Consider the following 27773-nt stretch of genomic DNA (forward strand, 5'->3'; position numbering starts at 1 on the left):
CAGAGGAGAAAAAAATTACGCACGTGAAAAGTCTGACAGGAACAAATTCTATTTGGAACGGAGCCCCTGACAAAATCCCTGACATTTGTGTTGGAAAATTTGAGGGTGGTGTTCTGAGGACTTGAGCAATGCAAATTCTGAAGTAAAAACAATATTTTTTGAAAAAGGTATCCTTAAGGAAACAAAAATCTGAGGATACTCTAGTGGATAAAAGGTTTCTGAGGAGAAAATATGACAAGAAACCTCCATTGTTAGAAGAGATCTGATTAGAAAAGCCTGTGAGAATATTCGAAGCAAGAAAAAATATCTAAGCAAGAAAAAAATGTCTTAGTGAAAAGTCTGATGGGTATAAAATCTATGAAAAGTTTTAAAGCAGAAAAGTTGAGGCATGAATTAATTAAGAAAGGGGGTCATGAGTAAAAGTATAAAAACAGAAATGTCCATTGTGAGAGAAGATCAGAGGAGAAAAAAAAATTACACATGTGAAAAGTCTGACAGGACAAATTCTATTTGGAACGGAGCCCCTGACAAAGTCCCTGACATTTGAGTTGGAAAATTTATTGAGGGTGGTGTTCTGAGGACATGAGCAATGCAAATTCTGGAGTACAAACAGTTTGTTTTGAAAAAGATATCCTTAAGGAAACAAAAATCTGAGAATACTCTAGTGGATAAAAGGTTTGTGAGGAGAAAATATGACAAGAAACCTCCATGGTTAGAAGAGATCTGATTAGAAAAGGCTGTGAGAATATTCTAAGCAAGAAAAAATATCTATCTGGGAAGTGATACCTTTATAGTCTTCAGGAGAAGTAGCTAAAGAAAAGTTTACTGGAAAAGTAAGAAATCATGACTACTAAATTGAATTATTTAAAGAAATTAGTGTCTTTTGTATTAGGCACAAATTTCCTGAGTGCCCTCGGGGTGCTTGTGGTGTAGCTGTCTGGCCCCTGTGGAGATGAGCGGCACAGGGAGCTGCTCACGCTGCTCCTGCTTCTCGAGTTCCAGATGTGAACCTGCAGTTGTGACTTCATTCACAGAGGCAGACAACTCTGAACATACTGTGGGGGGCTGAGGAGGAAACACAGCACTCAGGAATATGTACATGTCCAACCTAATGAAATTGAAATGTTATTTGAAACTGGCATATTTCAAAAGAAGTCAAAGTTTGAAAACATATTCAATGTCATTTTCTTTTGATTTGGTCTTTGAATAAGCTCATGAGTGTTGCTTTAAGATCCCAGATCACGTGTGTGGAGCTGGGTGTTACCCAAGCATATAAAATCCCTGTGCAATAAATCTACTCTATAGACTCCAGCAGAAAAGTGGCAAGACGTGGCAAGAATTCACCAGAAAAGAAACAAAAACATGAGCACAGCAGGAAAAGTAAGCACAAATCTTTATTTGGGGAAATGTATTTTTATTAGTATAATATACAAGAAGATATCATTTTAATGTCTCATTTACTCTCATATCTAACACAGAAACAATATAAATAGAGCTACAGCATAAAACATATGCTTTGACAGAAAGTATATATATATATATATATATATATATATATATAACTGCAACTAAATATCTTTAACAAAAAATATATATCTATCCTGGTGTATGAATACACCAGAAACATTGGGCCTAAGAGGGGATGCACGAGGTGGAAACAAGAGTCGTAGGCACTGCCTCAGTTTTCTGATCAGAAGGATGGGGTTAGTTCTGTCTCCTGAGAGGCATGTGTCTTTCTCTGCCTGCCCCCTCCCCTCATTTCACCCATGGGGAAGGACATTTTCAGGTAAATTCCACCAATGTCACTTGAGTTTGAACCCTTCCATTTCATTTTCCTTCAGTAGACTCAGAAGCAATTTTAACGGAGAGCAGGTTTAATTTTATGTTTGATTCTGAAGTGTCCCTCAGATATTTCGAATGGTCCCAGGTGTGCCCTAATCACTGTTGAATGGGCCTGATGGAGCGTAGGGAGAGAGATGGAGTTCTATGGGCCTGTGAGTCCAGTGGTGTGTGAAGGCAGCCCCGAAAAGGGGCACTAAGGGATGAAACGTGTATGGCTAGGGACAAGTTCACTGCCTGCTGTCAGAGAGTGGGCAAGAAGCGACATTTGAACTGCCTTGTAAAGGGAAGGTAGGAGATGGACCGCGAAACTTGTGCAGGGCCAGGGGAGAAGGCAAAGAAAATGGGGATCTGGTTTTGCTTTATTAACGGTTTGGTTTGGAGGCCACACCTGGCTGCGATCAGGGCTTGCTTCAGGCTCTGTTCTCAGGGATCACAACTGGCGGAGCGCTGGCGTCCAACGGGGCACTCGGGGCACTCGTGCCGGGCACGTGTAAGGCAAATGCCTTCCCCGCAGTGCTATTCCTCCAGCCAATCTGCATTTAGAAACTGGGGAGAAGGTCCCTGAGCCTGAACCGTAGTCTCTGAGGGTGTTGGGCATGTGTTATAGGACGTGACATTAAGAAACTTGAGGCCATTTATTTTATCCTTTGGACATCGAAAGCCATGAGGAAAAAAATTTTTCATTAAAATTTTATTTTTTTAATTTTTGGGTCCCACTGAGATGGTTGGACTGGAGAGATAGCACAGCGGGTAGGATGTCTGCCTTGCACGCGGCCGACCCAGGTTTGATTCCTCTGTCCCTCTCAGAGAGCCTGGCAAGTTACAGGAGAGCATCCCCCCCTCCCCCCTTGCAGGGCAAAGCCTGGCAAGCTCCCTGTGATATATTGGATATGCCAAAAAAAGTAACAAGTCTCACAATGGAGACATTACTGGTGCTTGTCCGACCAAATTGATGAAACAATGGGAGGACAGTGCTATAGTGCTATCTATACTATGAAGTCTTAATTTCTCATATTAAATGCATTGTGATGCTTAAGTCTTTCATGAGTAACTTGTAAATATAAAGTTACAAACGTTTCTAATAAAGTTGAGAATTATAATTTAAATGTGTTACTCATTGCAATCATTATTTTTATTAGTACCAAAAATTTAAGTCTGATGAAAACTCCATGAGAAGAATTTGATTCAGTGGACCTTGAAATGCCTTTTGAACTTGAATGTGAAATGTCTTACAAAGGGAAAAGTTATCTGAAATCATTGGAATCCAAGTTAAGCAAACCAAGGTCAATATGTGATTATGACACAATCCAGAAAATTTCAGTAGAAACCCTCTAAAATAATTTCTTCTCCATACAAAAGTAAATACTTTAAAAATTGATAGTGACCAGCTTTAAAAGAATTATTACCTAAGGACAAAGTTACTTGGTTCAAAGTATTCGGTGGATTCATGTTTATTTGTACCATGTGTACACTGTTCATCAATTTCCTCGAGCAGGCACCAGTAACGTCTCCATTCATCCTAGCCCTGAGATTTTAGCAAGTGCCACATTGGAGGCTCTTTCGGGGTCACGGGAATGAGATCCATTGTTACTGGGTTTTGCCATATCGAATACGCCACGGGGTGCTTGCCAGACTCTGCAGTGTGAGCAGTATAGTCTCGGTAGCCTGACAGATTCTCTGAGAGAGAGAGCGAACTGGACAATAAGAGGTCACGCGGCCACAAATGCACGTATACACCATGTGCACAAACTGATGTATATGGTCACGAAAGTTACTAGAATTGTTTCCAGTAGTTTTATTGTGTTGTCACACAAGGTGTTACCTTCCATAACTCAATGTCAAGATTCTGAGACTTCTGTACACACTGTAGTACAGCAGAGGTTATAGGAGTTTTAGCAATAAGATTCTTGGAAATCATGTGGTTAGCCAATTATGAATTTCATTTTCCAATTTTTTTCATTCATTACAGGTTGACATTACAATGGCATATTACATTTTAATTGAATTGATAACAAAGATAAACATCAAAGTTAGGAAAGTTAGGAAAGAGATAAATCCACTAAAACTCAGTTTGGTCTCCAAAATCCTTTCTTTCAAAGTATACATCAAAAGTCTTGGTGAGAGTAATAAATAAATAAATAAATAATAAATAAATAAATCACAGGCAACCAATTCTAACATCTCAGGTAAAACATCAATAATGAAACACGCCATTTACATTCAGCTTCCTACATTCTATTTTCTGCAAATGCTAGAAGTCGTAATACTACTAGAACATATTTGAGGATTTGGTAAACTGATAAAAGCACTTAGGAAAGTGCTTGGTGCATGGAAACTATTCAATAAATGTTACTCAGTGTTGTCATCATTTCTATTATTGTTCACTTTTTTTGGTTCCTCTCTCACTACAGTAAAAGGCAGGCTCTGTGGATGTAATGCTCTATCAGATTCGGGCAGATGGGCTGGAGCCATAACAGAGTGAGTAGGGCGCTGCCTTGTATAGAACTGACCCAGGTTTGATCCCTGCTACCAGACACAGTCCCCGGAGCTAGCCAGAGAGCCAGAAATAAGCTCTGAGCTCTGCTGGGTGTAGCCGCAAAATAAATAAAAACAAAACAACCCAAAAAAAGACAGCATAGCAGAAGCACAGAACAGAGCAAAAGAGTGAGCAGTCACTGAATGTAAGCAAAATAACGGTGATCTGGAGCTTCATATCAAGTCTACAGCTGTGGATAAATGACATATCCTACTGCTTTACATGTTTTTCTTTCAAAGTGGTTTGTGTCTATGGACTTACTAAGCACCTGGCATATAATAAATATTCCACATAAGATGATTGCTAAAAACACAGTCCCTAGATTAGATGTGGGGAAGGACTGGGATCGTCCACTGTTTACTTGCAGGTCATCAAGTGCAAGGCCGCTGTGCTCTGGGAGCTGAAGAAGCCGTTTGCCATCGAGGAGGTGGAGGTCGCACCCCCTAAGGCTCATGAAGTTCGTATTAAGGTAAAACGTTTCACCGTTTCTGTTTAAGTTTAGTTTAAAAAAGCATTTCCGAGGATGAGGAATGAGACTCTGTGGTGATGTGCCCTGCCCCTTGTGCGGACCTGGATTTGAGCCCCAGATCCATGTAACCCCTGACATCACCCCCAAGCACTACAACAGAAACAATTTTCATACAATAATAAAACTGGAAATAACGAAAATTTCATTATTAGATGCTTTTGTGGCAGGGCCTCCCAAGCCATGCTCAGGAGGCTGGAGGTGCCACAGTGAGTCTCAGCAACCGAATCTCAGTTCCATGCAAGGCTGGAGGACGCAGTGGGGCTGGGACCCAGCTGTGCCGGGAATTATCCGAGCTACCTGCCATGACGAGCTCCCTGATCTCAGGGGATCAGGTGGCCCCAGAATTGGAGCACCAGCCAGGTCCCTGCCAAGCCTGCAGCCTGACCACTGTAGTAGCTCCTAGTACTAACCCCACTAAGAGATGCTGTTAATTTAAATGGACATTCTGGTATGAATTAAGGAAACATATAAATCGTTATTTAGGAAACATATAAATGGTTTAATTTTTATTTAAAATAAACAAAGGACTATATATAGTACAATCCCAACATTATTTTACATGTTTGGGCAGGAGAAAACAAAGTGCAAAGGGACGTGTGTTAAGATTTCCAAATGAGGTACATTAGAGGGTAGGACTTGCCTTGTTTTCTTAGTGCTAATCTGCTTTTTCTACTTTCATTAACAAGGATGTATTCCTGTGTGTTGTGGGACTTAATTCTGAAGCAATCATTTCACAGGTTACTCAAAAATATTTAATTCCAGAAAGGAAAGTTTTAGGTTAAATAATCTTGGGACAACATGGACCTTTTTGTCTTTGGGAGGAGAAGTGATGGTTAAGGTAATAATAATCATGCACTCCCGTCAAAAAAAAAAAGCCTCTTAAGGCACCCGATGTTAGGAAAATGGGTCTGTTCCACACATCCAAGGACTGTCGCCTGCCTTCACTGCAAGTCCAGTCCCCCTCCTCCCCTGCAGATGGTGGCCACGGGGATCTGTCGCACAGATGACCACATCATCGCCGGCTCCCTTTTCGCACCACTCCCCTTGGTGCTGGGCCACGAGGGGGCCGGCATTGTGGAGAGCGTCGGAGAAGGCGTGACGAGCGTCAGACCAGGTACAGAAACTCCACTGTCTCCCAGTCCTCCAGCGCCCACCAGCCCACAGGAGATGGGTGGACACAGAGGTCTCACTGCTGAGTCATGCCCCAGGGCGCCCAGCCATGTAGGAGGGCTGAAGCAGGGCCACTGTGACTGTCCCAGCCAGGGCTAGAGGGCTGGGGACAACGTCATCTCTCTGTGTGTGTTACTCTCCTCGCTTTATACAGACACAGACACAGATACAAACAGCTCTTTCCATTTCAGCACCATGGTTGAGGATACTGTGGAGCAAAGTCCACCACCTGCCCCTCCCCAAGGTCACTCCAGCCCCCACCCCCCCTCCCTATCTCCTCCCCAGCCCCTCCCCAGATTCATCCCCACCCCAGCCCCCAGCCCGTGCCCAGCCCCCTTCATATCCCCCCCACCCCCCACCCTGGGAAACTCATTTCTCTCAGGTTCTGTTCCTTTGGGCACTTGTAACTTCTTCACTACATTTCTTTATATCCCAGTATGAGGGAAATATGTCTGTTCCTCTTCCGACTCACTTCACTTGGCATGCTAATATGAGATGAATATTTTCAGAGGGAAAGGATGAATAGACAGAAAATGTCTGTACCATCATTGTCTCCACAGAAAGTTTGTGTATTAAATGCTATGCCCAAACCTTCCTCTGAGTTGTGGATATAGAAAAGATTACGCTTAATTTTAAAAAATTAGAATGAATTTAGTAAGTCTGAACTACTACCTATTGGTAATTTGTGTACAGACATAACAAAATTAATGATATGGGTTGAATTCCTTAGTATTGCCTTAGTTAGCAATAAAGTATCAGTGACACCCTTACTTTCCATCATAGCAAGAAAAATAGATTACTCACAAATTATCAGCTATATTTGAAAATCAATTATACCCTAAAAGAAAATGACAAGCTCATTATTAAGACTTGGAGTTTTCAAAGGAATTTCTTTGAATTCTTCTTTGAGAGTTTTCCTTTAAAAAGCTCCTAAGTGATTATTTTGTAATGAAGACAAGCACAGTTAATATGCTAAGTTAAGAAATAGATGTCAACTTCCCCTTTTCTCTATATTCCAAACTGTTCCAAAATGCATTACTTGACAGAATGAAGGTGACTATTTATAACCCAGATTCATGCCAGCATCAACTGAGGATAGTCCTCGCTATCACTGTGTTAAATGGGAAGCTTTGTACAAAACCATGGGAACAAGCACAGGAGAAAAAAGATTACTCAGTGGAGCTCTAAAAAATTCATGCCTGTTGCCAGAGCAGGAACACAGCAGATACGGCAACATGGATTCAATCTCTGGCATCCCATATAGTTCCCTAAGCCCTAATGCTGCCAGGAGTAATTTCTGAGCACAGAACCAGGAATCACACCCTGAACATCGCTGGGTGTGGCCAAAAAATAATAATAAATTCATGCCATTTCCCCCTGCCCCTTGGGAGTTTTCAAGGGCATGGCAAGCCCTCCAGGGAACAGTGGCAGAGTAAGGACCAGTCACATGTGGCCACATCCTATCACTACAGACTTTGCACAACCACAGACCCCGAGAAGCTCTGAGCACACCATAGTCCTTGCTGGGTAAGCCCTGAACAAGGGTCTCATTTCTCCCTCTCCAGGTGATAAAGTCATCCCGGTGTTCCTTCCCCAGTGTGGAAAGTGCAAGGTCTGCAAGCACCCAGAAGGCAACCTCTGCTTGAAAATTGAGTAGGTTTCCAATATTCAACCCCCCAGAGAAAGTAAGTTTGCTTGTGGGGAATGCTCCTGTCTCACAGCCTGTGTGTATTCCTAGCGTTTTCAAGCCGAGTGGGACCATGCAGGACGGGACCACCAGGTTCACCTGCAGAGGAAAGCCCATCAACCACTTCATGGGCACCAGCACCTTCTCCCAGTACACGGTGGTGCAAGAATGTGCAGTGGCCAAAATCAATGCTGCCTCCCCGCTGGACAAAGTCTGTCTCATTGGCTGTGGGTTTTCTACCGGGTACGGGTCTGCCACCAAAGTTGCCAAGGTAGGAATGACATGGGTAATAATGCAGTTACATTTGGATTATCAGGAAACAGAAGGAAAGCAATTAATCACAGGATCATCAGAGCATAACCACCTCGATTTCCAGAGGCTCTCCCTGGCCCCCGTAACAGCACGGGTATACTCACAGATTCGGGATACTGATCATGACTGGAAACAAATGATCTCTGGGAGATTGGCATTAAGAAAGTCTCAAGAAGTAATGACCTTCAATATTATTATAATCTTGCTCTCTATGGGATCACTAAGCATTAGCGTCACTTCATGGTCCCTCAGGCCCGGGAGGGGCTGCTGGTTTCTGAGGCAGCAAAACTGCAGGAACGGAAGGTGCCAACTCAGAGGAGCTTCTATTCCACATATGCCAGCAGAATTAAAATCAGTAATTGAGCACAAAGCCTCCCCAGAGCACCTCCAGGTCCAACAGCACCAACACACACCCCCACTGGGTCCTTTTCGGAAGGTCAGATCAGTAAACCAGCTCGCATTTATTTCATTAATTAGGGAGGTTCACCGTTCCCTTTTCTCCCTGCCACACTCACATACACATGCACATACGTATATAGCCACACTCACAAATACACACTCCAGAAGCAGTATATTACAAGGACAAAACTTAAAGTCTTCTCTTTCTGAGGGTTGGGAATCCAACCGTATTTCTTCACTTTGTAGAACTGAGGCACATACAGTCATTTGCCCCAAAACTCACAGTTAGTTAGCATGAGAACCCATCTGTGAAAGCTCCTGTGCACCCTAACCCTAATCCCTCTTTACCTGCACCTTTAGGCCTCACCCACATGCTTTTTCGAAGAGGTTAACAGTAAGTAGAACTCCAGAGGATGGTGACGTGAGATGAAAAGAATATTTATCCACACCAATGACTAACAAACTAATGACACAGTTTACTAAAACCATCCCTCGTCTCTTGGCAGTTTAATGGAGTTAAACTTAACCACTTGAATCCCCAAGTGTTTGCGGACAGGAAAAAGTTCCTATGTGGCTGTCACATTTGTTTCAACAAGTGACTGGACAGCCTCACACAGCCCCAACGCCAAGGGTACTTGTAATTAAAATCAGGACCACTCCCCACTACATTCCTCTTCAACATGCACGTTGGAAAGGAGGGATGAAGACCCTTCAGGTCGCATTGCTCTCAAGCTGTCTCTTAGATTATTACAGAGACCGCCTCTCTTCCACTGACATGGCAGGCTTGCTCCAGGATGAGAGTAACTCTACCTCCCCTAACTTCTGCTCTGTGTGTGGCCACAGCTACTGGGCTTTCCAAAGCCCACGGGGAAGACTGAGGCTAATCTGTCTCCCAGCACAAAGGTCCCAGCACATCCAAGATGGTGTTGGTGTTTGTGCCATGCAAGCTAGCTGCTAACATCATTGAAGTTTCCTCGGGGAGATCCCTCACATTTAGAGCTCAAATACCATTCAGTTTGGGCATTCATAAGAGTACTCTAGGGCCTCACCTGTAGGGGTTCTAGTTGAATTGCCAAGGGCTCAGACCTGAGCATTGATGTTTTAAAGCTCCATAGAGGAGTCTAATGTCCAACAAAGCCCTAGAACCAACGATATAGTTCAAGCTACCTAAAGGCACAGAAGTCTATGGAGTTTTTGACAGCAGGCTGCAGAACCTAAGTCTTAGGTGCTCCTGATTGTCGGGGTCCTGGCTATTGGACCCCAGGCAAACTGGAGTATAATCTCTGGAAGTTGATTAAATCCTTTAGGGATTTAATCCCTAAAGGGGAGGGAGTGGGTAGGGGAGAAGCCTCTGCCTTGGCCCTCTACTGGTGGTCAAGCAGTTCTCCATTTATTAGCCCCTACCAGGGGTATACTTATAGGTATACTAAGTGGGGTGAGGAGGGAAATCTCACATACAGCATGCTTCTCTCACTTCTCTTGTATAGAATGCTTCTCTCTTTGGGCTCCTATAGATCTCAGTTAATGATTTACATATCCTGCTCTTAGGGCTGGGCTGGGCAGGTGAGCACAGTCATGTCCCTCATCCTCAACCAGAGTGCCTGAGTGTGAGGAGTGCTGGAGTGGGCCTTTGTTAACAGGGCCGCCTTTTGCTTCCAGGGCAAGGGGATTCGGTCAAAGTCTCAGGCTGGGTGCTGAGAACCCAATACTGATGGCAGGGTAGGTATTGGCATTTAATTCTACTTGGGAACTTTCCATCAATCATTTCTTAACTCATCTTTGTTTTCTGTAAAACAGGTCACTCCAGGCTCTACGTGCGCCGTGTTTGGTCTTGGAGGAGTCGGCCTGTCCGTTGTGATGGGCTGTAAAGCAGCGGGGGCAGCCAGGATCATCGGAATAGATATCAACAAAGACAAATTTGCAAAGGCCCAAGAGGTGGGTGCCACCGAGTGCATCAGCCCAAGGGACTTCCAGAAACCCATCGAGGAGGTGCTGAAGGAGATGAGTGGAGGAGGTGTAGACTTTTCCTTTGAAGTCATTGGTCGGATCGACACCATGGTAAGAACCAGGAAATGCCATGCAGCTCCTTAACGTTGCCTGTCCAAGCAACTAACTCTCAACCAAACCATCCCAGGATGGACCACTGAGTATAGTTGAGAGTGGGTCCTATAAAAACAGTGGACATGAAGAAAGAATGAAGATAGAACTGCAGTTAGGTAGTACAATAACTGATTCAAAGTACTGAGTTCACAATGTTCACTTAATGAAAAATGAAAAATGACTGAACTCACTGATTGGCTGAGAGACATGTGATGAAAAGCATTACCTTTAATTGTAGAACCAGATTCTCTGGATATTTTTATGTTTGTGATGCTAGTTTTAAATAAAAATTAAGTTCACCAAAATTTGTTCATCAATTGTCTCACATATAAAACATTTTCTGGGTATGTGGATCACCTGTTGAGTGATCCTGCATGTGTGAGCACTAAGTTAAGTTCCCAGCATCATTGAAACAAAGGCCAGACAGTATCTCCTGGATATTTCCTACTGTCAGAGATACTGGCTTTAGAGAACAACGGAGAACAAAGAATGCTCTCCTCTCTCCACACACCCAAAGTCCATCCCAGTCAGTGTGACATGTTCATTTTATCCCAGATGTCTGCCCTGATGTGCTGTCAAGCCTCGTATGGAGTAAGCGTCATTGTTGGAGCTGCTCCTAACTCAGAGATGCTTTCACTGAACCCCATGCTGCTGCTGACAGGACGCACATGGAAAGGAGCTCTTTTTGGTGGTATGTGGTTATGGGCTGGAGCAATAGCACAGCAGGTAGGGCATTTGCCTTGTATGTGGCTGACCCGGGTAAGATTCCTCCGTCCCTCTCGATGAGCCTGGCAAGCTGCCAAGATGATCCCGCTCGCAAGGCAGAGCCTGGCAAGCTCTCCGTGATGTATTTGATATGCCCAAAACAGTAACAAGTATCACAATGGGGATGGTACTGGTGCCGGCTCGAGCAAATCGATGAACAACGGGACGACAGTGAACAGTGCTCCAGTGCTCCAGTAGTTTAGATGAGGGCTGAATTTTATAAGAAAACTTCAGGACTTCATTCTCTTAATAAGTCACAAGACCAGGGGCTGGAGCAATAGAGAGCGTTTGCCTTGCACACACCCAACCCAGTTTCAATTCCCAGCTCCCCATATGGTACCCAAAACATCTACAGGAGTGATTCCTGAGTTCAGAGCCAGGAGTAACCACTGTACCTCACCAGGTGTGACCTGAAAAGCAAAAGAATAAAAAATGACAATACCAGTTTTTAAAAAGAAACATGGTTTAAAAAATAAAATTTAAATAAATAAATAGATAGATAGATAAATTCCACCCCAAATCAACTAGAGCTGGAGTGATTAACACAAAAGGTCATAAGACAGACCAGCCTGGCATCCCCATAAGCTAACGAGACTAATGTCACTCACACTGAGCTCTGGCATCAGACGTTTCAGCACCAAGTGAGCCCAGGAAACACATCACTGTAACCCATGTTCACACTCATCACTCAGATCTGTGCTGAATTTGCTCCTTGACTCTGGGAATAACCATGTCTGCTATATTTTCTCTGTAAGAGGACAAATACCTAAGGGTCTAGGTTGAGGTTATGTAGACGAATAAGAACTAAGTCAAAGCACCAGAAAAGGGTATTTGAGCAGATTATTTATCAGCTTCAACAACAGGAACATGAGGCTTGTGGCACCTTTTATAAACTTCATTTAAATTCTAGTGGAAATCTTCCTTAGACCTTCTACACTCATTCCCCTCTCTGAATCTAACAATGGTATCATTTCACCAAAACAGGCTTTAAGAGTAACGATTCTGTCCCAAAACTTGTTGAAGATTTTATGGCTAAGAAGTTTCCAATGGATTCATTAATAAGCCATGTTTTACCTTTTGAAAAAATTAATGAAGGATTTGAGCTGCTTCGTTCTGGAAAGAGGTAAACTATTCTGGACACTCAGTCTACTGAACGCTAATCATGAGGAAGGAATTTAGGAAATAGGAGGTATCTAGCCTCTCAGATATGCATGTTACATCCTTCTTACAAGGCAGTTTTGTTATTTGCATCAGAAATTCAACCAGAAAACTTATATCCTTTGTTACAGCAAATTTATGCCTGGAAATCTAGTCTGCAAGGATAAAGAAATGTGAGTGAACATATCTTCTCTCAAACATTAGTTATTATAACATAAAATATAGAAACCAGAAAATTCATTATTAAGGGACGGTTAAGTAAATTCAAGAAAAATCAATGATGCCATTTTTAAAAAGTTATCCTGGGTTCTAGAATTGAAAACACAAACTCCTTTCTACAATACAACCCCAAGTCTTTGATATGAGTGTATAGGAGAAACTATGTGTGTATAGGGAAAAGTTGACAGAAATTTCAGGGCCGGGAGAGAGTGCAGCAGTTAAGGCACCAGCAAGGCATGCACCCAGCCTGGGTCCAACAGCACCACATGTTCCCAGCACCACCTTCCCCTGGAACCATCAGCTGCAGCTCCTCAGCTGTGGAAGTCCAAAGCACCATCAGGTAGTCCAGGAAATCCCTGGCACACAGGACCGAGCAGCACCACATCTCAGGCCTTGAGATTAACCACCTTCCCTATCAGCCAACAATTGCCCAGGCCTCCTAAACATGACTGGGCAGCCCCCCACCTGAAAAAAACATGAAAATACCAGCCTAATTATCTCTCTGCTGGGGTTATGTTTCTGATTTTCCCAAGAATAAACTAAAGATAATAAATTAATTGTTAGAGAACAATTCAAACACCTTTACTATCTGCTTCTAGACTTCTCAAGAAGTTCTTTATCGCAACTGGGGTCATAGTACAGAGGGTAGCAAGTTTGCCTGACACGGTGTCCCGAGGACCACCAAGAGTAATTCCTGAGTACACAGCCAGAAGTAACCCCCTAAATATTGCTGGGTGTGACCAAAAAAGCTAAAAAAAGAAAAAAAATTCTTTATCAAGCTCTATTAAACATTTAAGTACCTTATAATAGACCATATTCATATGGACTTTATTAAATTTTCATTCTTTCAGTAAGGTTACCCGGGTTACCCATCAATTATAATTTGTGCAACTTTGTATTTAGCTACTGCAGCCACACTCAGATGTATGACCTGGAGCAAGGTACTGCTCTCAGTATCTCAGTGTCTGACCTCTGAAGTGGAAATAATAGTAGAATCTCCTTGACAGCACTTTTTTGAGTGATGAAATGTGTGACCAACCGCAAGAACTCATTACATGTCAGCCCACTGAGCACCATGGCTCTCACGCTTTTAGTGACGATGCTAGTATAGAGCGAAGCCTAACTGCATCCATGCTCAGGTTGTGTGATTGAGCTAAAGATTGGACGGGACCCAGGAAGGAGGAAACCAGGAGTCACAGACGGTTTTTGACCTTGGCAGACGAAAGGGGGGAGTCCATGCCATCTTCTCCTGGGAAATGCCCCTGGAAGACTCTGCAACCTCTCAATGTTAAACACTTCATATTTTCTCTTTCCTGTTCAGCATCCGTACGGTCCTGACGTTCTGAGGTCACATGAAGGTTACCTTTGCTGGGAGCAACATCCCAGCCCTTCCACCATGAGGAACATCCTCTGAATGACACCACTAACTCTGGTTTTGAAAGATGCCGTCATCATTCACACATGTATATTTTGCAAAATCAATGATTGTTGTGGAATCATAGTAAGAAAATGTGTGAGACCTTACTTTGTGAGGGCTAGATAAAAACGATCAACTTCTTTCTTAGCTGTTCTTAGTTTGTCATTTTTCCCTTTGAGCAAAGATGTTTCTCTTCACCTGTTGCATTTTGTTGTATCTTTGCTGCCCTATGTCCTGATGTTAACCTACTTGCTCCCGTAATCAAGATGAACAATTGTATTTGAAACTTTCTGCTTCTATTTCCATTGTCTATGTTTTCTTTTCTATAAATCTACCAAAGCCTGTAGGTATCGGTACATCTAGGGAAGGAGACATTCAGATTTATTAAATGGAGAGTGTCTGAAACTTCAAATGCAATCAATTTTTTGGCAAATATGTCACTTTTTCCTATGGTAGAAGGGAGTATCTATGTTATTTTTATACTATTTGAATGGGCTGGAGCGCAGCAGGTAGGGCATTTGTTTTCATGTGGCTGACCCGAGTTTTATTCCTCCATCTCTCCTGGAGAGCCTGGAAAGCTACTGAGAGTATCCTGCCCACATGGCAGAACCTGGCAAGCTCCCCACGGCATATTCGATATGACAAAAAAAGTAACAAGTCTCACAATGGAGACTGGTGCAAATTGATGACCAACGGGAGGACCATGCTACAGTACTACTATTTGAATGAGTAGTATAAAATGAATATGTAAATCACCTCTATAAACAAACTGCCCCCTGTGCCATGTAATCTCATCAATGTCCAAGATTCAGAGACTATAAAACAAAGCTCCCAGAAGAAGCGACACAGTATTTCCCTCTCAGAGCCGGACAAGCTACCGAAGGTATCCCGGCCACACAGCAGAGCCTGGCAAGTTACCCGTGGTGTATTTGATATGCCAAAAACAGTAACAATAATGGGCCTTATTCCCCTGACCTTGACAGAACCTCCAATATGGCAGCATTGGGAAAGACTAGTAAGAAGAGGTTGCAAAAATCTCAGGGCTGGGATGAATAGAGACATTACTGGTACCCTCTCGAGTAAATCTATGAACGATAGATGACAGTCATACAGTGATACAGTGATAATTAAACCTGTAAATAACTTTCAAAGATCATGTCTCATGGTGCCAAGACCTTGTATATATGTATGTATGCCTACCTAAGTATGGCAATTCTATGTTGATCTACAACTAAATCTTTTGCCAGTAGAGACACCAGAAGTTAGCAGTAAAATGTGCTATCATCTCCCTGTGGATTAAAATCTTCCTCCAAGTCTCTCCTCCCATCTCTACTTCCCCGTCTCTTCCATATCATTCACCAGATTCCAAAACTTGGAGGCCAGAGTGATAGGACAATGGGTAGGTCACTTGCCTTGCTCTCAGTTCCCATATGGTCTCCTGAGCCCACCAGTAGTGATCCCTGAGCCCAGAGCCAAGAGTAAGCCCTGAGAATCGCTGCTTATGGGCAAAGCACCAAAAATATTCCAAAATTTGGGCAGGGGGAAGTAGTTCAAGGGCTGCATACATCCTCAGTTCCTCACGGTCCCCAAAGCACTACTATGTGTGACCCTAAAACAAAACAAAACAAGAAAACTGTCCTCCTCTGCCTGTAGCCTGTTCTTATTAACTGAAGCGGGTAGGGCGTTCGCCTTACAAGCGGCCAACATGGCCGACCCGAGTTCGATTCCTCCGCCCCTCTCGGAGAGCCCGGCAAGCTACCGAGAGTATTCGATATGCCAGACACAGTAACAACAAAGTCTCCAATGGAGACGTTACTGGGCCCGCTCGAGCAAATCGACGATCAACGGGAGGGCCTTTACCTTTTACCTTTTACCTAATACTTTTCTAAACAATTCCCCTGAGCACAGAAGTTTATGTGTGTGAAAATGTACTGAAAAAGTAAACACACAGGTTTAGGTAATCGGTGATGACACAGAAGATTTCCTCCTCAATGTGTTCATTTTCTATTACTCCATAAGGTAAACAAGGAAGGGGTGAGCAGACAGCACTGCACACCCATACCGGCCACGTCTCAATTCTCGCCACCTCTCGGGCTGCAGCGAATTCACACCAAATGTTGGATGCTAAGTAATGGTGCCACACGTGGGCATTTCCCAAATTGCTCCAGGAACACAAACTCTCTGCGTTCATTCAACGCTGCTCCTCCCTCGCGCTCTGTGTCTGCTCGTCACCCTCCCCGCCTCCCCCCAGCTCGTGGGCTGCAGACCTGAGAGGTCTGCCAACTGCTTGAGCAGTTTTTCCTTTTAAATAATGTTTATTTCATCTTTTGCCATGGAATTTAACCCCGCCTTCCCCATCTGAAGGGAATCATTTCTCCCAGGCGGGAGGAGCTTGTGAATGACCAGGCCTCTGGGGGGAGCAGTACTGGGTTCCTGGCAGAGACCCTGGTTGTAGTGTAATCACATCAAAGCTCCAGTTCAGCATTCCTGCTCCTCTCCCCAGAGCCTCCCTCTTACTTCTTCTGTGCCAGACAAATAAAAAACAAACACACCCCCTGTTGTTGTGGCACAGCACATACTGTTCAGTTCTCCTCTCTGGACGGTATCCCAGTCATCCTGTTGTTCTTTGATTTCCATGAGCAGGCACCAGCAATGTCTCCTTCATCCTAGCCCTGAGATTTTAGAAAGTGCCATAGTCAAGGCTCTTTCAGAGTCAGGAGAATGAGACCCATCATTGTTATTGGTTTTTGGCATATGAGTACGCCACAGGGAGTTTGCCAAACTCTGCCGTGTGGGCAGGATACTTTCCGTAGCCTGCCGGGTTCTCCAGAGTAAGAACTATATAATAAAATGTTCTAGTGGAGTCACAGAGTCACAGTCCTCCCATTGTTCATCAATTTGTTCGAGCGGGCCCAGTAACATCTCCATTGTGAGACTTGTTGTTACTGTGTTTGGCATATTGAATACCTCACGGGTAGCTTGCCAGGCTTTGCTGTGTGGGCAAGATACTCTCGGTAGCTTGCCGGGCTCTCCGAGAGGGGCAGAGGAATCGAACTCGGGTCGGCCATGTTGACTGCATGCAAGGCAAATGCCCTACCTCTGTGCTGTTGCTCTATCTCAAAGATGTTCTAGTAAGAACTAGATAATAAAATGTCCTCTCTGGGCGACCAAGATCACGATCATCCTGTTGTTCTTCAATTGCCTCAAGCAGGCACCAGTAACGTCTCCTTCGTTCTAGCCCTGAGATTATATAAAGTGCCACATTCAAGGCTCTTTCAGGGTTAGGAGAATGAGACCCATCATTGTTACTGGTATTTGGTATATTGGGTATGCCACGGGGAGTTTGCCAGACTCTCCACGTGGGCAGGCCTGCCAGGTTGTCAAAGCAAGAATGAGATAATAAGATGTCGCACAGCCACAAATGCAGCCACACGTTTCTGGGAGCTGGGTTTTATAGTCTCTGGGTCTTAGCCATTGATGGGATTACACGGTGCCAGGGGCAGTTGGTGAGTATGACCCCCGCCTACTGGAAGATGGAGGATCTGGGTGGAGGATGCTCAGCCCCAACCTGAGTAGGCTTGGAGATCTCAGCCCGCATGTGGGTCCCTCTCTGGATATAGAATAGAAATTCTATCTCTCCCTTTAGTTGTTCTTCTGATGTCCAAGGTCACAGAGTGGTCACAGTGTGCCAGAGACGATGCTTATGGTAGTCCCTTTGAGGTGGAAATAGCATCTGAATTTAGCAGAATCTGGGGATAAAACTACTGAACAGCTCACAGACTCACAAGATGTGGTGTCAGGAGAAGTCTGGGGTGTGGCTACTGAGAGCGTGGAACAGCCACACGTAGAGGCCAGTCGTGGGGCTCCATGAGGCCACAAGCAGAGTGACAATCATAACCTTTGAGGCAAAAGGTAGAATTTTAAATTCAACCATCAAAAAAAAAATTCACCTCAAATCTAGAAAATGTAGTTTTCATTTAAAATGGAAGAGAAGGCTGAGAAGGCACCACAGGGCCGGGGCTGGGGCAACCCCTCCATGCCTCTCTCTCTCACAGGTCAGGCCTGGATCCACCTGCACTGTCTTCGGCCTGAGTGGGGTGGGCCTCTCGGTCATCATGGGCTGCAAGTTGGGCAGCGCGTCCAAGATCATCAGGATCAACCTCAAAAAGATCAAGTTTGACAAGGCCATGGGGCATGGGGGCCATGGGGGCCACGGAGTGCATCAGCCCCAAGGACTTGCCCCGAGCAGTCAGCGAGGTGCCGTCGGAGATGACCGACAACAGCGTGGACTACAGCTTCGAGGTCATCGAGCGCCTGGACACCATGGTGAGAGGCCATCGGGCAGCTAACAGCCTGTCCCCACCCCAGCAAGGGCAGGCCCTTGGTATCCCACGGTGACCTACCTGGGCGCCCACCACAGCCCCCCTTGCCCCTCCTCCTCACACACAGCCCCCACCATGGCACCTCAGTGGGCATCTTCCTGTGGAGGGACTGGGACACAGCTGAGGAGGGCGGGGAAGTGGGATCACTCTCCACCCCACCCACGTCTCAGTCAAATTTCTTCTTCACACTACAGTTAGGTTGGCCCAGTTAGTAGAGTTGATTCCGCTCAGTTGAGGTGACTGGGCTGCAAACCTCACAGTCTGCCGTGGTGGCCAGTCTGACTCGGGTCTGCCGGGACCTGGTGCCTTCAGCTTTCTCACTTAGCTGGGCACCCTATGAATGAGCTTGTTGATGTCTGAGTCCTGACTGGGGAACTGGACTCACTTGGAACTCTGAAGGGCTGGGGGGAGGGAGCAGGGGAGGGGCTGGGAGGGAGGGGGCAGAGGAGCTGCTGGGAGGGAGGGGGCACTGGAGGACTGGGAAGGGGAGATGGGTTAGGAAGGAGGGGGCAGGGGAGGGGCTGGGAGGGAGGGTGCGAGGGTGGGGCCGGGATGGAGCAGGGGAGGGCTGGGAGTGGGGACGGGGCAGGGCTGGGGGAAGTGCATCCTCAGCCCAGGGCAGGGGAGGGACTGGGAGGGATGGGGCAGGGGAGGGGCTGGGAGGGAGCAGGGGAGGAACTGGGAGGGAGGGAGCAGGGGAGTGGCTGGGAGGGAGGGGGCATTGGAGGGCTGGAAGGGAGGGGGCAGGAGAGGGCTAGGAAGGAAGGTGCAGGAGGGGCTGGGAGGGAAGAATCAGGGGAGGGGTGAGGACGGGGGAGGGGAGGCTGGGGAAGGGGCCGGGGAGGGCTGGAGGGAGGGGGAGGGTCTGGGAATGAAAAGGGGTGCTCAAGGGAGGGGCTGGAGAGAGCAGGGAGGGGCTGTATAGGAGGAGGCAGGGGAGAAGTTGGGAGGTCCAGGGAGGGGAGGGGCTGGAGAGAGGGGCAGGGATTGTGCTGAGAGGGAGAGGGGAGGGACTGGGAGGGAGGGGGCAAGGGAGAGCTGGAGGGAGGGGCCAAGGGAGGGCCTTTGTGGGAGCGGGCAGGGGAAGGGCTGGGGGAGGCACATTCGTAGCCTCCTCCCAACGGGTGAACATGCTGGCCTCCTGCCACCTGAACTACGGGACCAGCATAGTAGTAGGAGCTCCACAATCCACCCAGATGCTCACCTTTGACCCCATGATGCTCTTCACGGCCGCACCTGGAAGGGCTGTGTGTTCGGAGGTGGGTGCCTGCCAGGCTCTGCCTCTGCCGGGGTCGCCCGCGGGGTGACAATGAGTCTGGGGCAGCACTGGTCCCCGGCCCCCCAGCTCAGCAGCACCCCAGCCTCACCTCGCCCAGCCTGTCTGGGCAGGGGATCCTGGGCCTCCTGCTCTGCACAAGGTCGTGCGGGGAAAGCGGGACTCAGGACCCCCATACAGAGCAGGAGATACCCCACTCATGGAGCAGTTTCCTGCCTGGCCTTGCTCCTCCGGAGCCCTGGCCGCATCCCCTCACACACACCTCATTCCTGCACCCCTTGCCTCATGGCCCCATGCAGTGACAAAGCGTGTCCATGTCTGCAGCCTCGTGCCCTGGTCCCCGCCTGGCCCCTTGGGGGCCTTTGCCGGACACGAGCAGCCTCAGCTGCTCATCCACGACCCCCACGAGGGGCCAACCCAGAGCTGGTACTAGTTCCAACAAAGTCTGTTGGCTCTGTCTCGAGACCACCTGGCTGCTCTCACCCCTGGTCCTGCGTCCCCACAGCCGTGGGTGGCACCTGAGCCTGGACAGCCACTCCGACCCACACTCCTCCTCTGAAAGGCCCTCGAGCAGCCCCAGCGCCCAGGGAAGCTCTGCCCTCTCTCTGGCCTCTCTGGGGCCTGACTTCCTTTCACCTGGACACTGGGTCTCTGCCACTTCTCTGCTCCTGTCCCTGTCTTGCTGTATGCTGCAGATTCTGCGCCTCTGCCTGTGCTTGTCACTGGGGGGGCGAGCTCTGCTCACACACCCGCTAGCCAGCTCTGTGCCCAGGATGGCAAAGAGCAGGGTTGCCTCTGGGTGCCGGGCAGAGCTCACACACCCACTGACTGCCTCCCAACAATCTTGAGCAGTGCACCCTCTTCCAAGCCACAGCAGGGGTGAGGTGGTCCCAGCTCTGTTCTCTCAGGGGCCGCTCCTCGCCAGCCAGCCCTCACACTGGCAGGAAAGGACAGGGGGCCAGCAGAGGCAACAGCCCAGAGTCCAGAGGAGGGAAGGAGAACGTTTAGAAGGGGGAGGGCAGCACAGGAGAGGAAGGGCCCCTGGAAGCAGTGTGGTAGACACTTCCTGCAAGGGGACCCTTGGAAGGAGCAGGCGTGGAGGCTCTGAGCTGTGGGCCAACCAGGCACCACGCGTGTCTCTGCCCTGGCTTCCCATGAGGGACACAGCTCTTCTGTGCACTGCTGAGAGCCCTCCGGGAAGGAAGTGCGCACACACACAGGAGGACGCGTGTGCTTGTTGCAGGCTGGAAAAGCAGAGATGATGTTCCAAAACTAGTCGTTGATTTCCTGGCGAAAAAATTTGACCTGGACCAGCTAATAGCCCATGTTTTGCCTTTCAAGAAAATCAATGAAGGCTTTGAGCTGCTTTATTCGGGCGAAAAGTACCTCTTCTCTGGGCTCTGCCTCCTACCACAGGCTAGTCTGTATACCCCAGTAACACTGCCTGCTCCTTCCTTCTTGTTTTGTTTTTTTATTTAATCTAGCAAGATCAGTATGCTGAGCCCTCCTTCACAGATTGTCACTGTCACTGTCCTCCCATTGTTCATCAATTTGATCGAGCGGGCCCAGTAACGTCTCCATTGTGACACTTGTTACTGTGTTTGGCATATCAAATACGTCACAGGGAGCTTGCCAGGCTTTGCCATCACTTAATCACTTAACTTCCCGTTAGTCGTCGATTTGCTCGAGCGGGTGCCAGTAACGTCTCCATTTGTCCCTGTCGCGTGCTAGTGTAGCCCAATGGCATCTGTTCGCTCCGGGAACATGAAGAGCCTCAAACCGATCGTTCATGATCTTCATGAAGAAGTCTGACCTTCTGGTAGGTGGGCGGCAACGCGGTCTTTTGACATCCCGTGGAATCCAGTCAGTAACAGCTCTAGTCCAGCGGTCGTCTTTAAATCTCATTATGTGACCAGCCCATCTGATTTTTGACACCTTGGCAAATGAGACAGCATCCCTGATTCTCGATCGTCGACGGATGTCAGAACTCCGGATTTTTTCTCTCATTTGAGTGAAACGTACTATTCCAAGCATAGCTCTTTCTATTCTTCTTTGGGAGACCTGAATAGCGTTCTCATCCTGCTTGCGTAGGGCCCAGGTCTCTGAGGCATATGTTAGTGTAGGAAGAACAGTGGAATCAAAGAGATGTGCCCGGAGACGGAGGTTCTTCGTCCTCTTAGCTATTTCTTCAACGTTCTTGAAGGCGTTCCAAGCCGCTCTCTTTCTCCTGTGCAGCTCGGGTGCCAGGTCATTTGTCATGTTGACTTCTCGACCTAGGTACACATAGCTGTTGCATTCGGAGATGGTCGTTCTGTTGAGAGCGAATGGGGCATCAGGAACGAGGCTGTTTCTCATAAACATTGTCTTCATAAGATTCAGCTGTAGTCCTACCTTTCCACACTCACGGTCAAAGTCGGCCAGCATTTGTGCAGCTTGGCTGATGTTTGGTGTTATTAAAACAATGTCATCAGCAAAGTGGAGGTGGTGTAATTGCCGACCATCTATCTTCACTCCCATTCCTTCCCATTCCAGTCGTCGCATGATGTTCTCGAGGGTGGCACTGAAGAGTTTCGGTGAAATGGTATCACCCTGCCGAACCCCTCTCTTGACATGAACAATTACTTCCTTGTAGAATGGTGAGATCCTGGTAGTGAATCCGCAATACAGCTCACGGAGGATCTTGATGTATTGGGCTTGAATGCCCTGATTGGCTAGGGCTTCAATGACCGCTTCCGTCTCAACAGAATCAAAGGCCTTCTTTAAATCAATGAACGTTAAACAGAGCGGCATCTTGGACTCCCGAGAAACCTCAATGAGCTTGGTTATTGTGTGGATATGGTCGATGGTGCTGAATCCTTTGCGGAACCCGGCTTGCTCGCATGGTTGTCCTTCATCTAGTGTTCTGCCAATCCTATTTAGGATGACTCGAGTGAACAACTTGTAGATGACAGACAATAGGCAGATTGGCCGATAGTTGCCAATGTCATGCATGTCTCCCTTCTTGAATAGTAGTACAGTCCTGCTGGTTTTCCATTGGGTCGGAACCTTGCATTCAGACAGGTAGCGAGTGAAGAGCCGAGCCAGTGTATTGATGAGTACTGATGGCGGGTTCTTCAGGTGTTCAGGTCTGACCTTGTCTGGGCCAGGTGCTGTTTGTTTCTTTACCGACGAAATGGCGTGTCGGATTTCGGAAGGGAGAACGTTGGGAACGACATATCCATCCTGTGGAATTTGGTATGTCGGCAAGTGGACATGGCTATCGAAGAGATTTGAGTAGAAGTCATGGATAATCTTCTCCATTGCCGTTCTGGAGGATGTGATGGATCCATCAGGACGTCGGAGGGCAGTCATCTTGGTCTTGTAGTTGGCGAAGGACAGGCGGGCGTAACGAATACTTTTCCCAGCTTCTGCCGCATCTACCAGTACTTCTGCTCTTCTCTCTTTGAGGTCTTCCTTGATTGCATCTCTGCACTGCTTTGCGAGCTCGGACGTTAGCTTGCGGTTGCCTGAGGCATGCACCAAACCACACTGGCGAATTAGCTCAAGAGTTTTCGGAGACAGGCGGTTTTTTGTGGCTATCTCTCTCTTGGCGTTCCTCGCACATTCATGGAGGTGCTGAACCAGTCGATCGTATTCCTCGTCAATGTTGTCAACAATGGCATCTTCCCATGTTGCCACAATAGTGCCAAAGAGTTCCCAGTTGGTGGTTGTTCTGGGAGTTCTCTTTTTGAACTTTGCAGCCCTTTCTCCCCGCTCTGTGAAGTAGAATTTTGCACGAAGGAGACGGTGGTCCAATTCCGTTCGAAATTTTGGGACAATAGCGACATCGGTCAGGCAAAACCGTCTATTGAATATGATGTGGTCTATTTCATTGTGGAATCGTCCACCAGGAGACTCCCATGTCCAACGTTTAGATTCTGCCTTCGACACTACCTCCACTACCCAGCCGTCGCGACACTCCAGGACGCTTTCCGGACCCACGCAGCCGCACATCATAAGACACTAAATACCCATCTTCCGGAATTGTCGTACCATATTTGATAGGGTTCAAATATGGTAACACCTACAAAGGTGATTAGAGGTCGCCCCAAAAGCCTCTATCCCTCTCGGAAAGACTGGCAAGCTACTGAGAGTATTCCGCCCGCACGGAAGAGCCTGGCAAGCTATCCGTTGTGTATTCGATATGCCAAAACCAGTAACTACAACTGGTCTCATTCACCTGACCCTGAAGGCTTCACCAACATGGCAGCACTGAGAAGGATGAGAAAGGAGAGGCCGACAAAATCTCAAGGCCGAACTAGGCTGGCACAACGAAGGAAGACAAAAATGATCGTCTGTACTTTCAATGCACGTATGCTAGCATCAGATACATCCATCGAGGACCTGATGGTACAAGCGAGACTGATCAAGTACGACATCATTGGTCTGACCGAGACAAGAAGGCACGAACCTCACCATGCCATTTTCGACACTGGAGAAGAATTGTTCCTCGGAACATGCGATAAAAGAGGTGTCTGAGTCGTCGGTGTCCTTGTCAACACAAACTTGGCCAAGAGCATTGATTCATTCGAATGCCTAACAACCCAAATCAGACGTTTACATTTGAATAGATGTGGCTCACTGCCTGCAGTTTCTATCTTCGTTGTCTACGCACCAACATCTCATTATGATGAAAGAGAAATCGAGAAGTTCTACATGGAGCTGGAGAAGTTCTATAAAGACCACACCTTCTACAAGATCATCGTGGGTGATTTTAATGCCAAGATAGGACCGAGAAGATCAGCTGAAGAACTTCACATCGGGACCCATGGCCTAGAATGGAACGAACAGGGTGAGAGACTGTCTGAGTTCATCATGTCGACTAAGACCATCCATGGTAACTCACAGGCTTTGCCATGCAGGTGAGATATTCTCGGTAGCTTGCTGGGCTCTCCGAGAGGGGCAGAAGATTCGAACCTGGGTCAGCCACGTACAAGGCAAATGCCCTACCCACTGTGCTATCACTCCAGCCCAAGTAATGCAGTAGCACTGTCCTCCCATTGTTCATCAATTTGCTCGAGCGGGCACCAGTAATGTCTCACAACAAATTGTGAGACTTGTTACTGTTTTTGGCATAGTGAATACGTCACTGGTAGCTTGACAGGCTTTGCCGTGCGGGCTAGATACTCTCGGTAGCTTACTGGACTCTTTGAGAGGAGCGAAGGAATCAAATCCGGTTGGCTATGTCAGCCTCCTGCAAGGCAAACGCCTTACCCACTCTTCTATCGCTCCAGCCCAAGTAATGCAGTTATGCCACAAAATTTCTACTTCACCATTTTAAGCTGCTTTTACATGTGTTTTATTTAGACCCCCCTGCACAGCGGGAATTGTTACTATTGTTGCTGTTATTGTTATCATTATCGTGCTCACCCTTACAGTTTCCCATTAAAGAAACCAGGAATGTAACGGCAGACAAACTGCCCTTCCGACTTCCCAGCACATCTCGGGGCAGGGTTGGTGCTGACCTGACCCTGCTTGCTTCCAGCCCAGATTTGAGGAATGGGCCTCCCTGTCCTGAGCATCAGTCCTCCCAGGCCCTAGCAAGGAGGGAGGCAGGACACAGAATTTGTCCTGACCTGGAGGCAGGACACAGAACTTGTAGGATTAAATGCAGAGCATCCCCCCAGAGGGTATGTCTACAACAGAGGGAACAGCTCAGTGATCACCCAGAATGTGCCAATGCTCAGACTTAGTGGCAAAAGCAACAGGGCACCTGCACCCTCCTCTGAGATTCCCTCTCTTTCCTCTCCCAGATGGCTCTGGAGCACGTCTCGGGTCAACTTCAGGCCCAGCCACATTGCCCTGTTCTAGGAACACCATTCACCACTTTTAAGCCAGAAAAGAATAAAATTAACTGTCACGACCACTCATAAACTTTCCCTCCATTCCCAGAACTAGTAACTTACTGTTAACTTGCAGAAACAGTCACTGGGTGTCCAAAGTAGCATCTGGTCTGTTCCCAAGTACACCCTTACTGCAGGGACTGTGAGTGGACGGCGGCACACTGAAGCCTCCATGTGCCTGGTCCAGGGAACAGGTCTCTGTTCTCACCTCTCTGATCCTGGATGCCTGTGCAAGGCAGGGTGAGCACCCGACCCTTCACTCTCCTGGTCTATTGCCTTTCTCATCGGGAAGGCCCTCTCCTCCAGGCAGCCCTCAGGACCTGGCTGACAGTCCAGCAGAGCCAGACACTGGCCAGAGACACACACCTGGAGAGTAGGAACCAGGCATCACCACAAGGGACGTGCAGGGGCTGAAAATACCAGGACTTTCCGGAACAGATAGGAAGGAGACTGCTCAGGCTGCTCCTGGTGGGGACAAGTCACTCACTGGAAACTGTCGCTTTCCCTTCCAGCATCCAAACCGTCCTGACATTCTAGATTCCGGTGGCCAGAGTCAACACTGGCCAGAGGGAGCGGGGGCCTCCTCCCCCACGGCCCTCCTCGAGCCCAGAGGCACTCACAGAAGGAGACTTGGTGAAGAGAAACAGCCTCTGTGAAACTGGTCTGGAGAACCTTATGAGCACACACAAGAACAATGGGGCGGGGGTGGCAGGAGGAGAATCTCTAAAATGTAATTTGCGGGGCGAGAGCGATAGCACAGTGGGTAGGGCGTTTGCCTTGCACCCGGCCGACCTGGGTTCGATCCCCTGCATCCCATATGGTCCCCCAAGCACCGCCAGGTGTAATTCCTGAGTGCAGAGCCAGGAATAACCCCTGAGCATCGCTGGGTGTGACCCAAAAAGCAAAAATAAATAAATAATAAATTAAAAATGTAATTTGCACGTTTTAAGGCTGTAATCATATATCTGGGGGCATGCTTATATTCTTTTTGGGGAATATTTGGGGAAGAGTCTTAACCAATGGGCATGAAGCAGAGCAGATAGAGCATACACAGAGACTCCATTCCTTCCTGAGTGGTAACTGCTGGATATAAATTTACTTCCCAAAGTAATTATCATTGTATGGCTGGTCTTTAGCACATTGTAACTATTCCTCTCTTGATTCAAATGTAAATATTTGTGGTCATGCCCAGTGTGACTCAGACCTACCCCTGGCCTTTCCCAGCGCTCCCCCTGGAGACCCTTGGGGGCATGTGCTAAAGTCCAGAGCTGACCCCCATGCATGATCCTTGGAGCTCTCTCTCTGGCCCCCAGTGCAAACATTTTCTTAAAAAAAAAAACACTTGTTATAAATTAGCTGGGATTAAGTTGGGATCAGCTCTGCATGGTGCAAGTGTTGATTTGAGGGAAAAGTAGGGATCTGAGCAAGAGAACAGTTAATCATTTCTTAGAATCCTTCTTACATAACTAGATGAAGCTGGAAAAACCTATTAGAAGGCTCCAGGAGGCTATATCTCAATACATTACCAGTTCATATACCAGGCTATATCTCAGTTCAATACCAGTTCGTCCTGGAGAGACAATCTCCTCCTCTCTGCTGGTCCGCAGGTCTCTGCCTTCGGCGACCTTGGGGATACTGAACTCCATGGTGCAACAACGGACATACCTGTCTTCCTGCTCCTGCCAACTGGTGTGGACCCTGGATAGTACTAAATGAGTGCAAAAGTACAACTAGAATGACCAGTGGTACATTTCTTAACACTCCACTCAGTAAAATATGACTCTCTCAACAACAAAAGTTTCTAACTTGGTACAACTGCACTGTCATATCTACGTCTGCCTCTACTAGCCTTTTTGTTCAAAACAAAACATTTAAAAGTAGAAGTTCACTTTCCTTTATCCAGTTTGTTGATCTAGATTTAAAACAGAAGAACTGAGTTTCCTGAACAGTATAGGGCACTCCTTTGTGAATCAAATTCAGTATCTCCTGTTTAACTGTGGCAATTCTCAAAGCACCTAGAAATCATCACAGCCTATTACTCTCTGATGCAGGGAGGCATCAGAAGCAAAGCTGACAATCACTCATTTGCTGAGAACCAT

At 47.1% G+C, this 27773-nt stretch overlaps 1 protein-coding gene and 1 pseudogene across 4 annotated transcripts; both read left to right on the plus strand.

Moving 5' to 3' along the window:
* The first annotated feature begins 1305 nt into the window (after positions 1-1305).
* Positions 1306-14433, plus strand: LOC130023755 (alcohol dehydrogenase S chain). 4 transcript variants are annotated; one of them, XM_056114346.1, is made up of 11 exons: positions 1325-1380; positions 4254-4320; positions 4746-4847; positions 5883-6021; positions 7643-7730; positions 7816-8035; positions 10273-10533; positions 11131-11266; positions 12325-12463; positions 12630-12671; positions 14039-14433. In XM_056114346.1, the coding sequence occupies exons 2-11, from the start codon at positions 4300-4302 to the stop codon at positions 14061-14063; spliced, it is 1173 nt and encodes a 390-aa protein (XP_055970321.1). In that variant the 5' UTR covers positions 1325-1380; positions 4254-4299; the 3' UTR covers positions 14064-14433. The 4 variants fall into 4 exon arrangements, with proteins under 4 accessions (XP_055970322.1, XP_055970326.1, XP_055970321.1 ...); XM_056114347.1 differs by lacking the exon at positions 4254-4320 and having other exon boundaries at positions 1306-1380; XM_056114350.1 differs by lacking the exon at positions 12630-12671 and having other exon boundaries at positions 1328-1380.
* Positions 14434-17831: 3398 nt separating this feature from the next.
* Positions 17832-26211, plus strand: LOC130023712 (all-trans-retinol dehydrogenase [NAD(+)] ADH7-like; annotated as a pseudogene).
* The last annotated feature ends 1562 nt before the right edge of the window (positions 26212-27773 follow it).

This window comes from Sorex fumeus, unplaced genomic scaffold (assembly GCF_029834395.1).
Source record: "Sorex fumeus unplaced genomic scaffold, SorFum_2.1 ptg000024l, whole genome shotgun sequence".
Taxonomy (NCBI): domain Eukaryota; kingdom Metazoa; phylum Chordata; class Mammalia; order Eulipotyphla; family Soricidae; genus Sorex; species Sorex fumeus.

Bases quoted from the DNA above. Each gene is read 5' to 3' on its own strand.
- LOC130023755 (XM_056114346.1), top strand. From the start codon at position 4,300: ATGGGCTGGAGCCATAACAGA. The intron at 7,731-7,815 runs GTAGGTTTCCAA...GTGTATTCCTAG, and splicing joins AACCTCTGCTTGAAAATTGA to CGTTTTCAAGCCGAGTGGGA. The intron at 11,267-12,324 runs GTATGTGGTTAT...TCACCAAAACAG, and splicing joins GAAAGGAGCTCTTTTTGGTG to GCTTTAAGAGTAACGATTCT.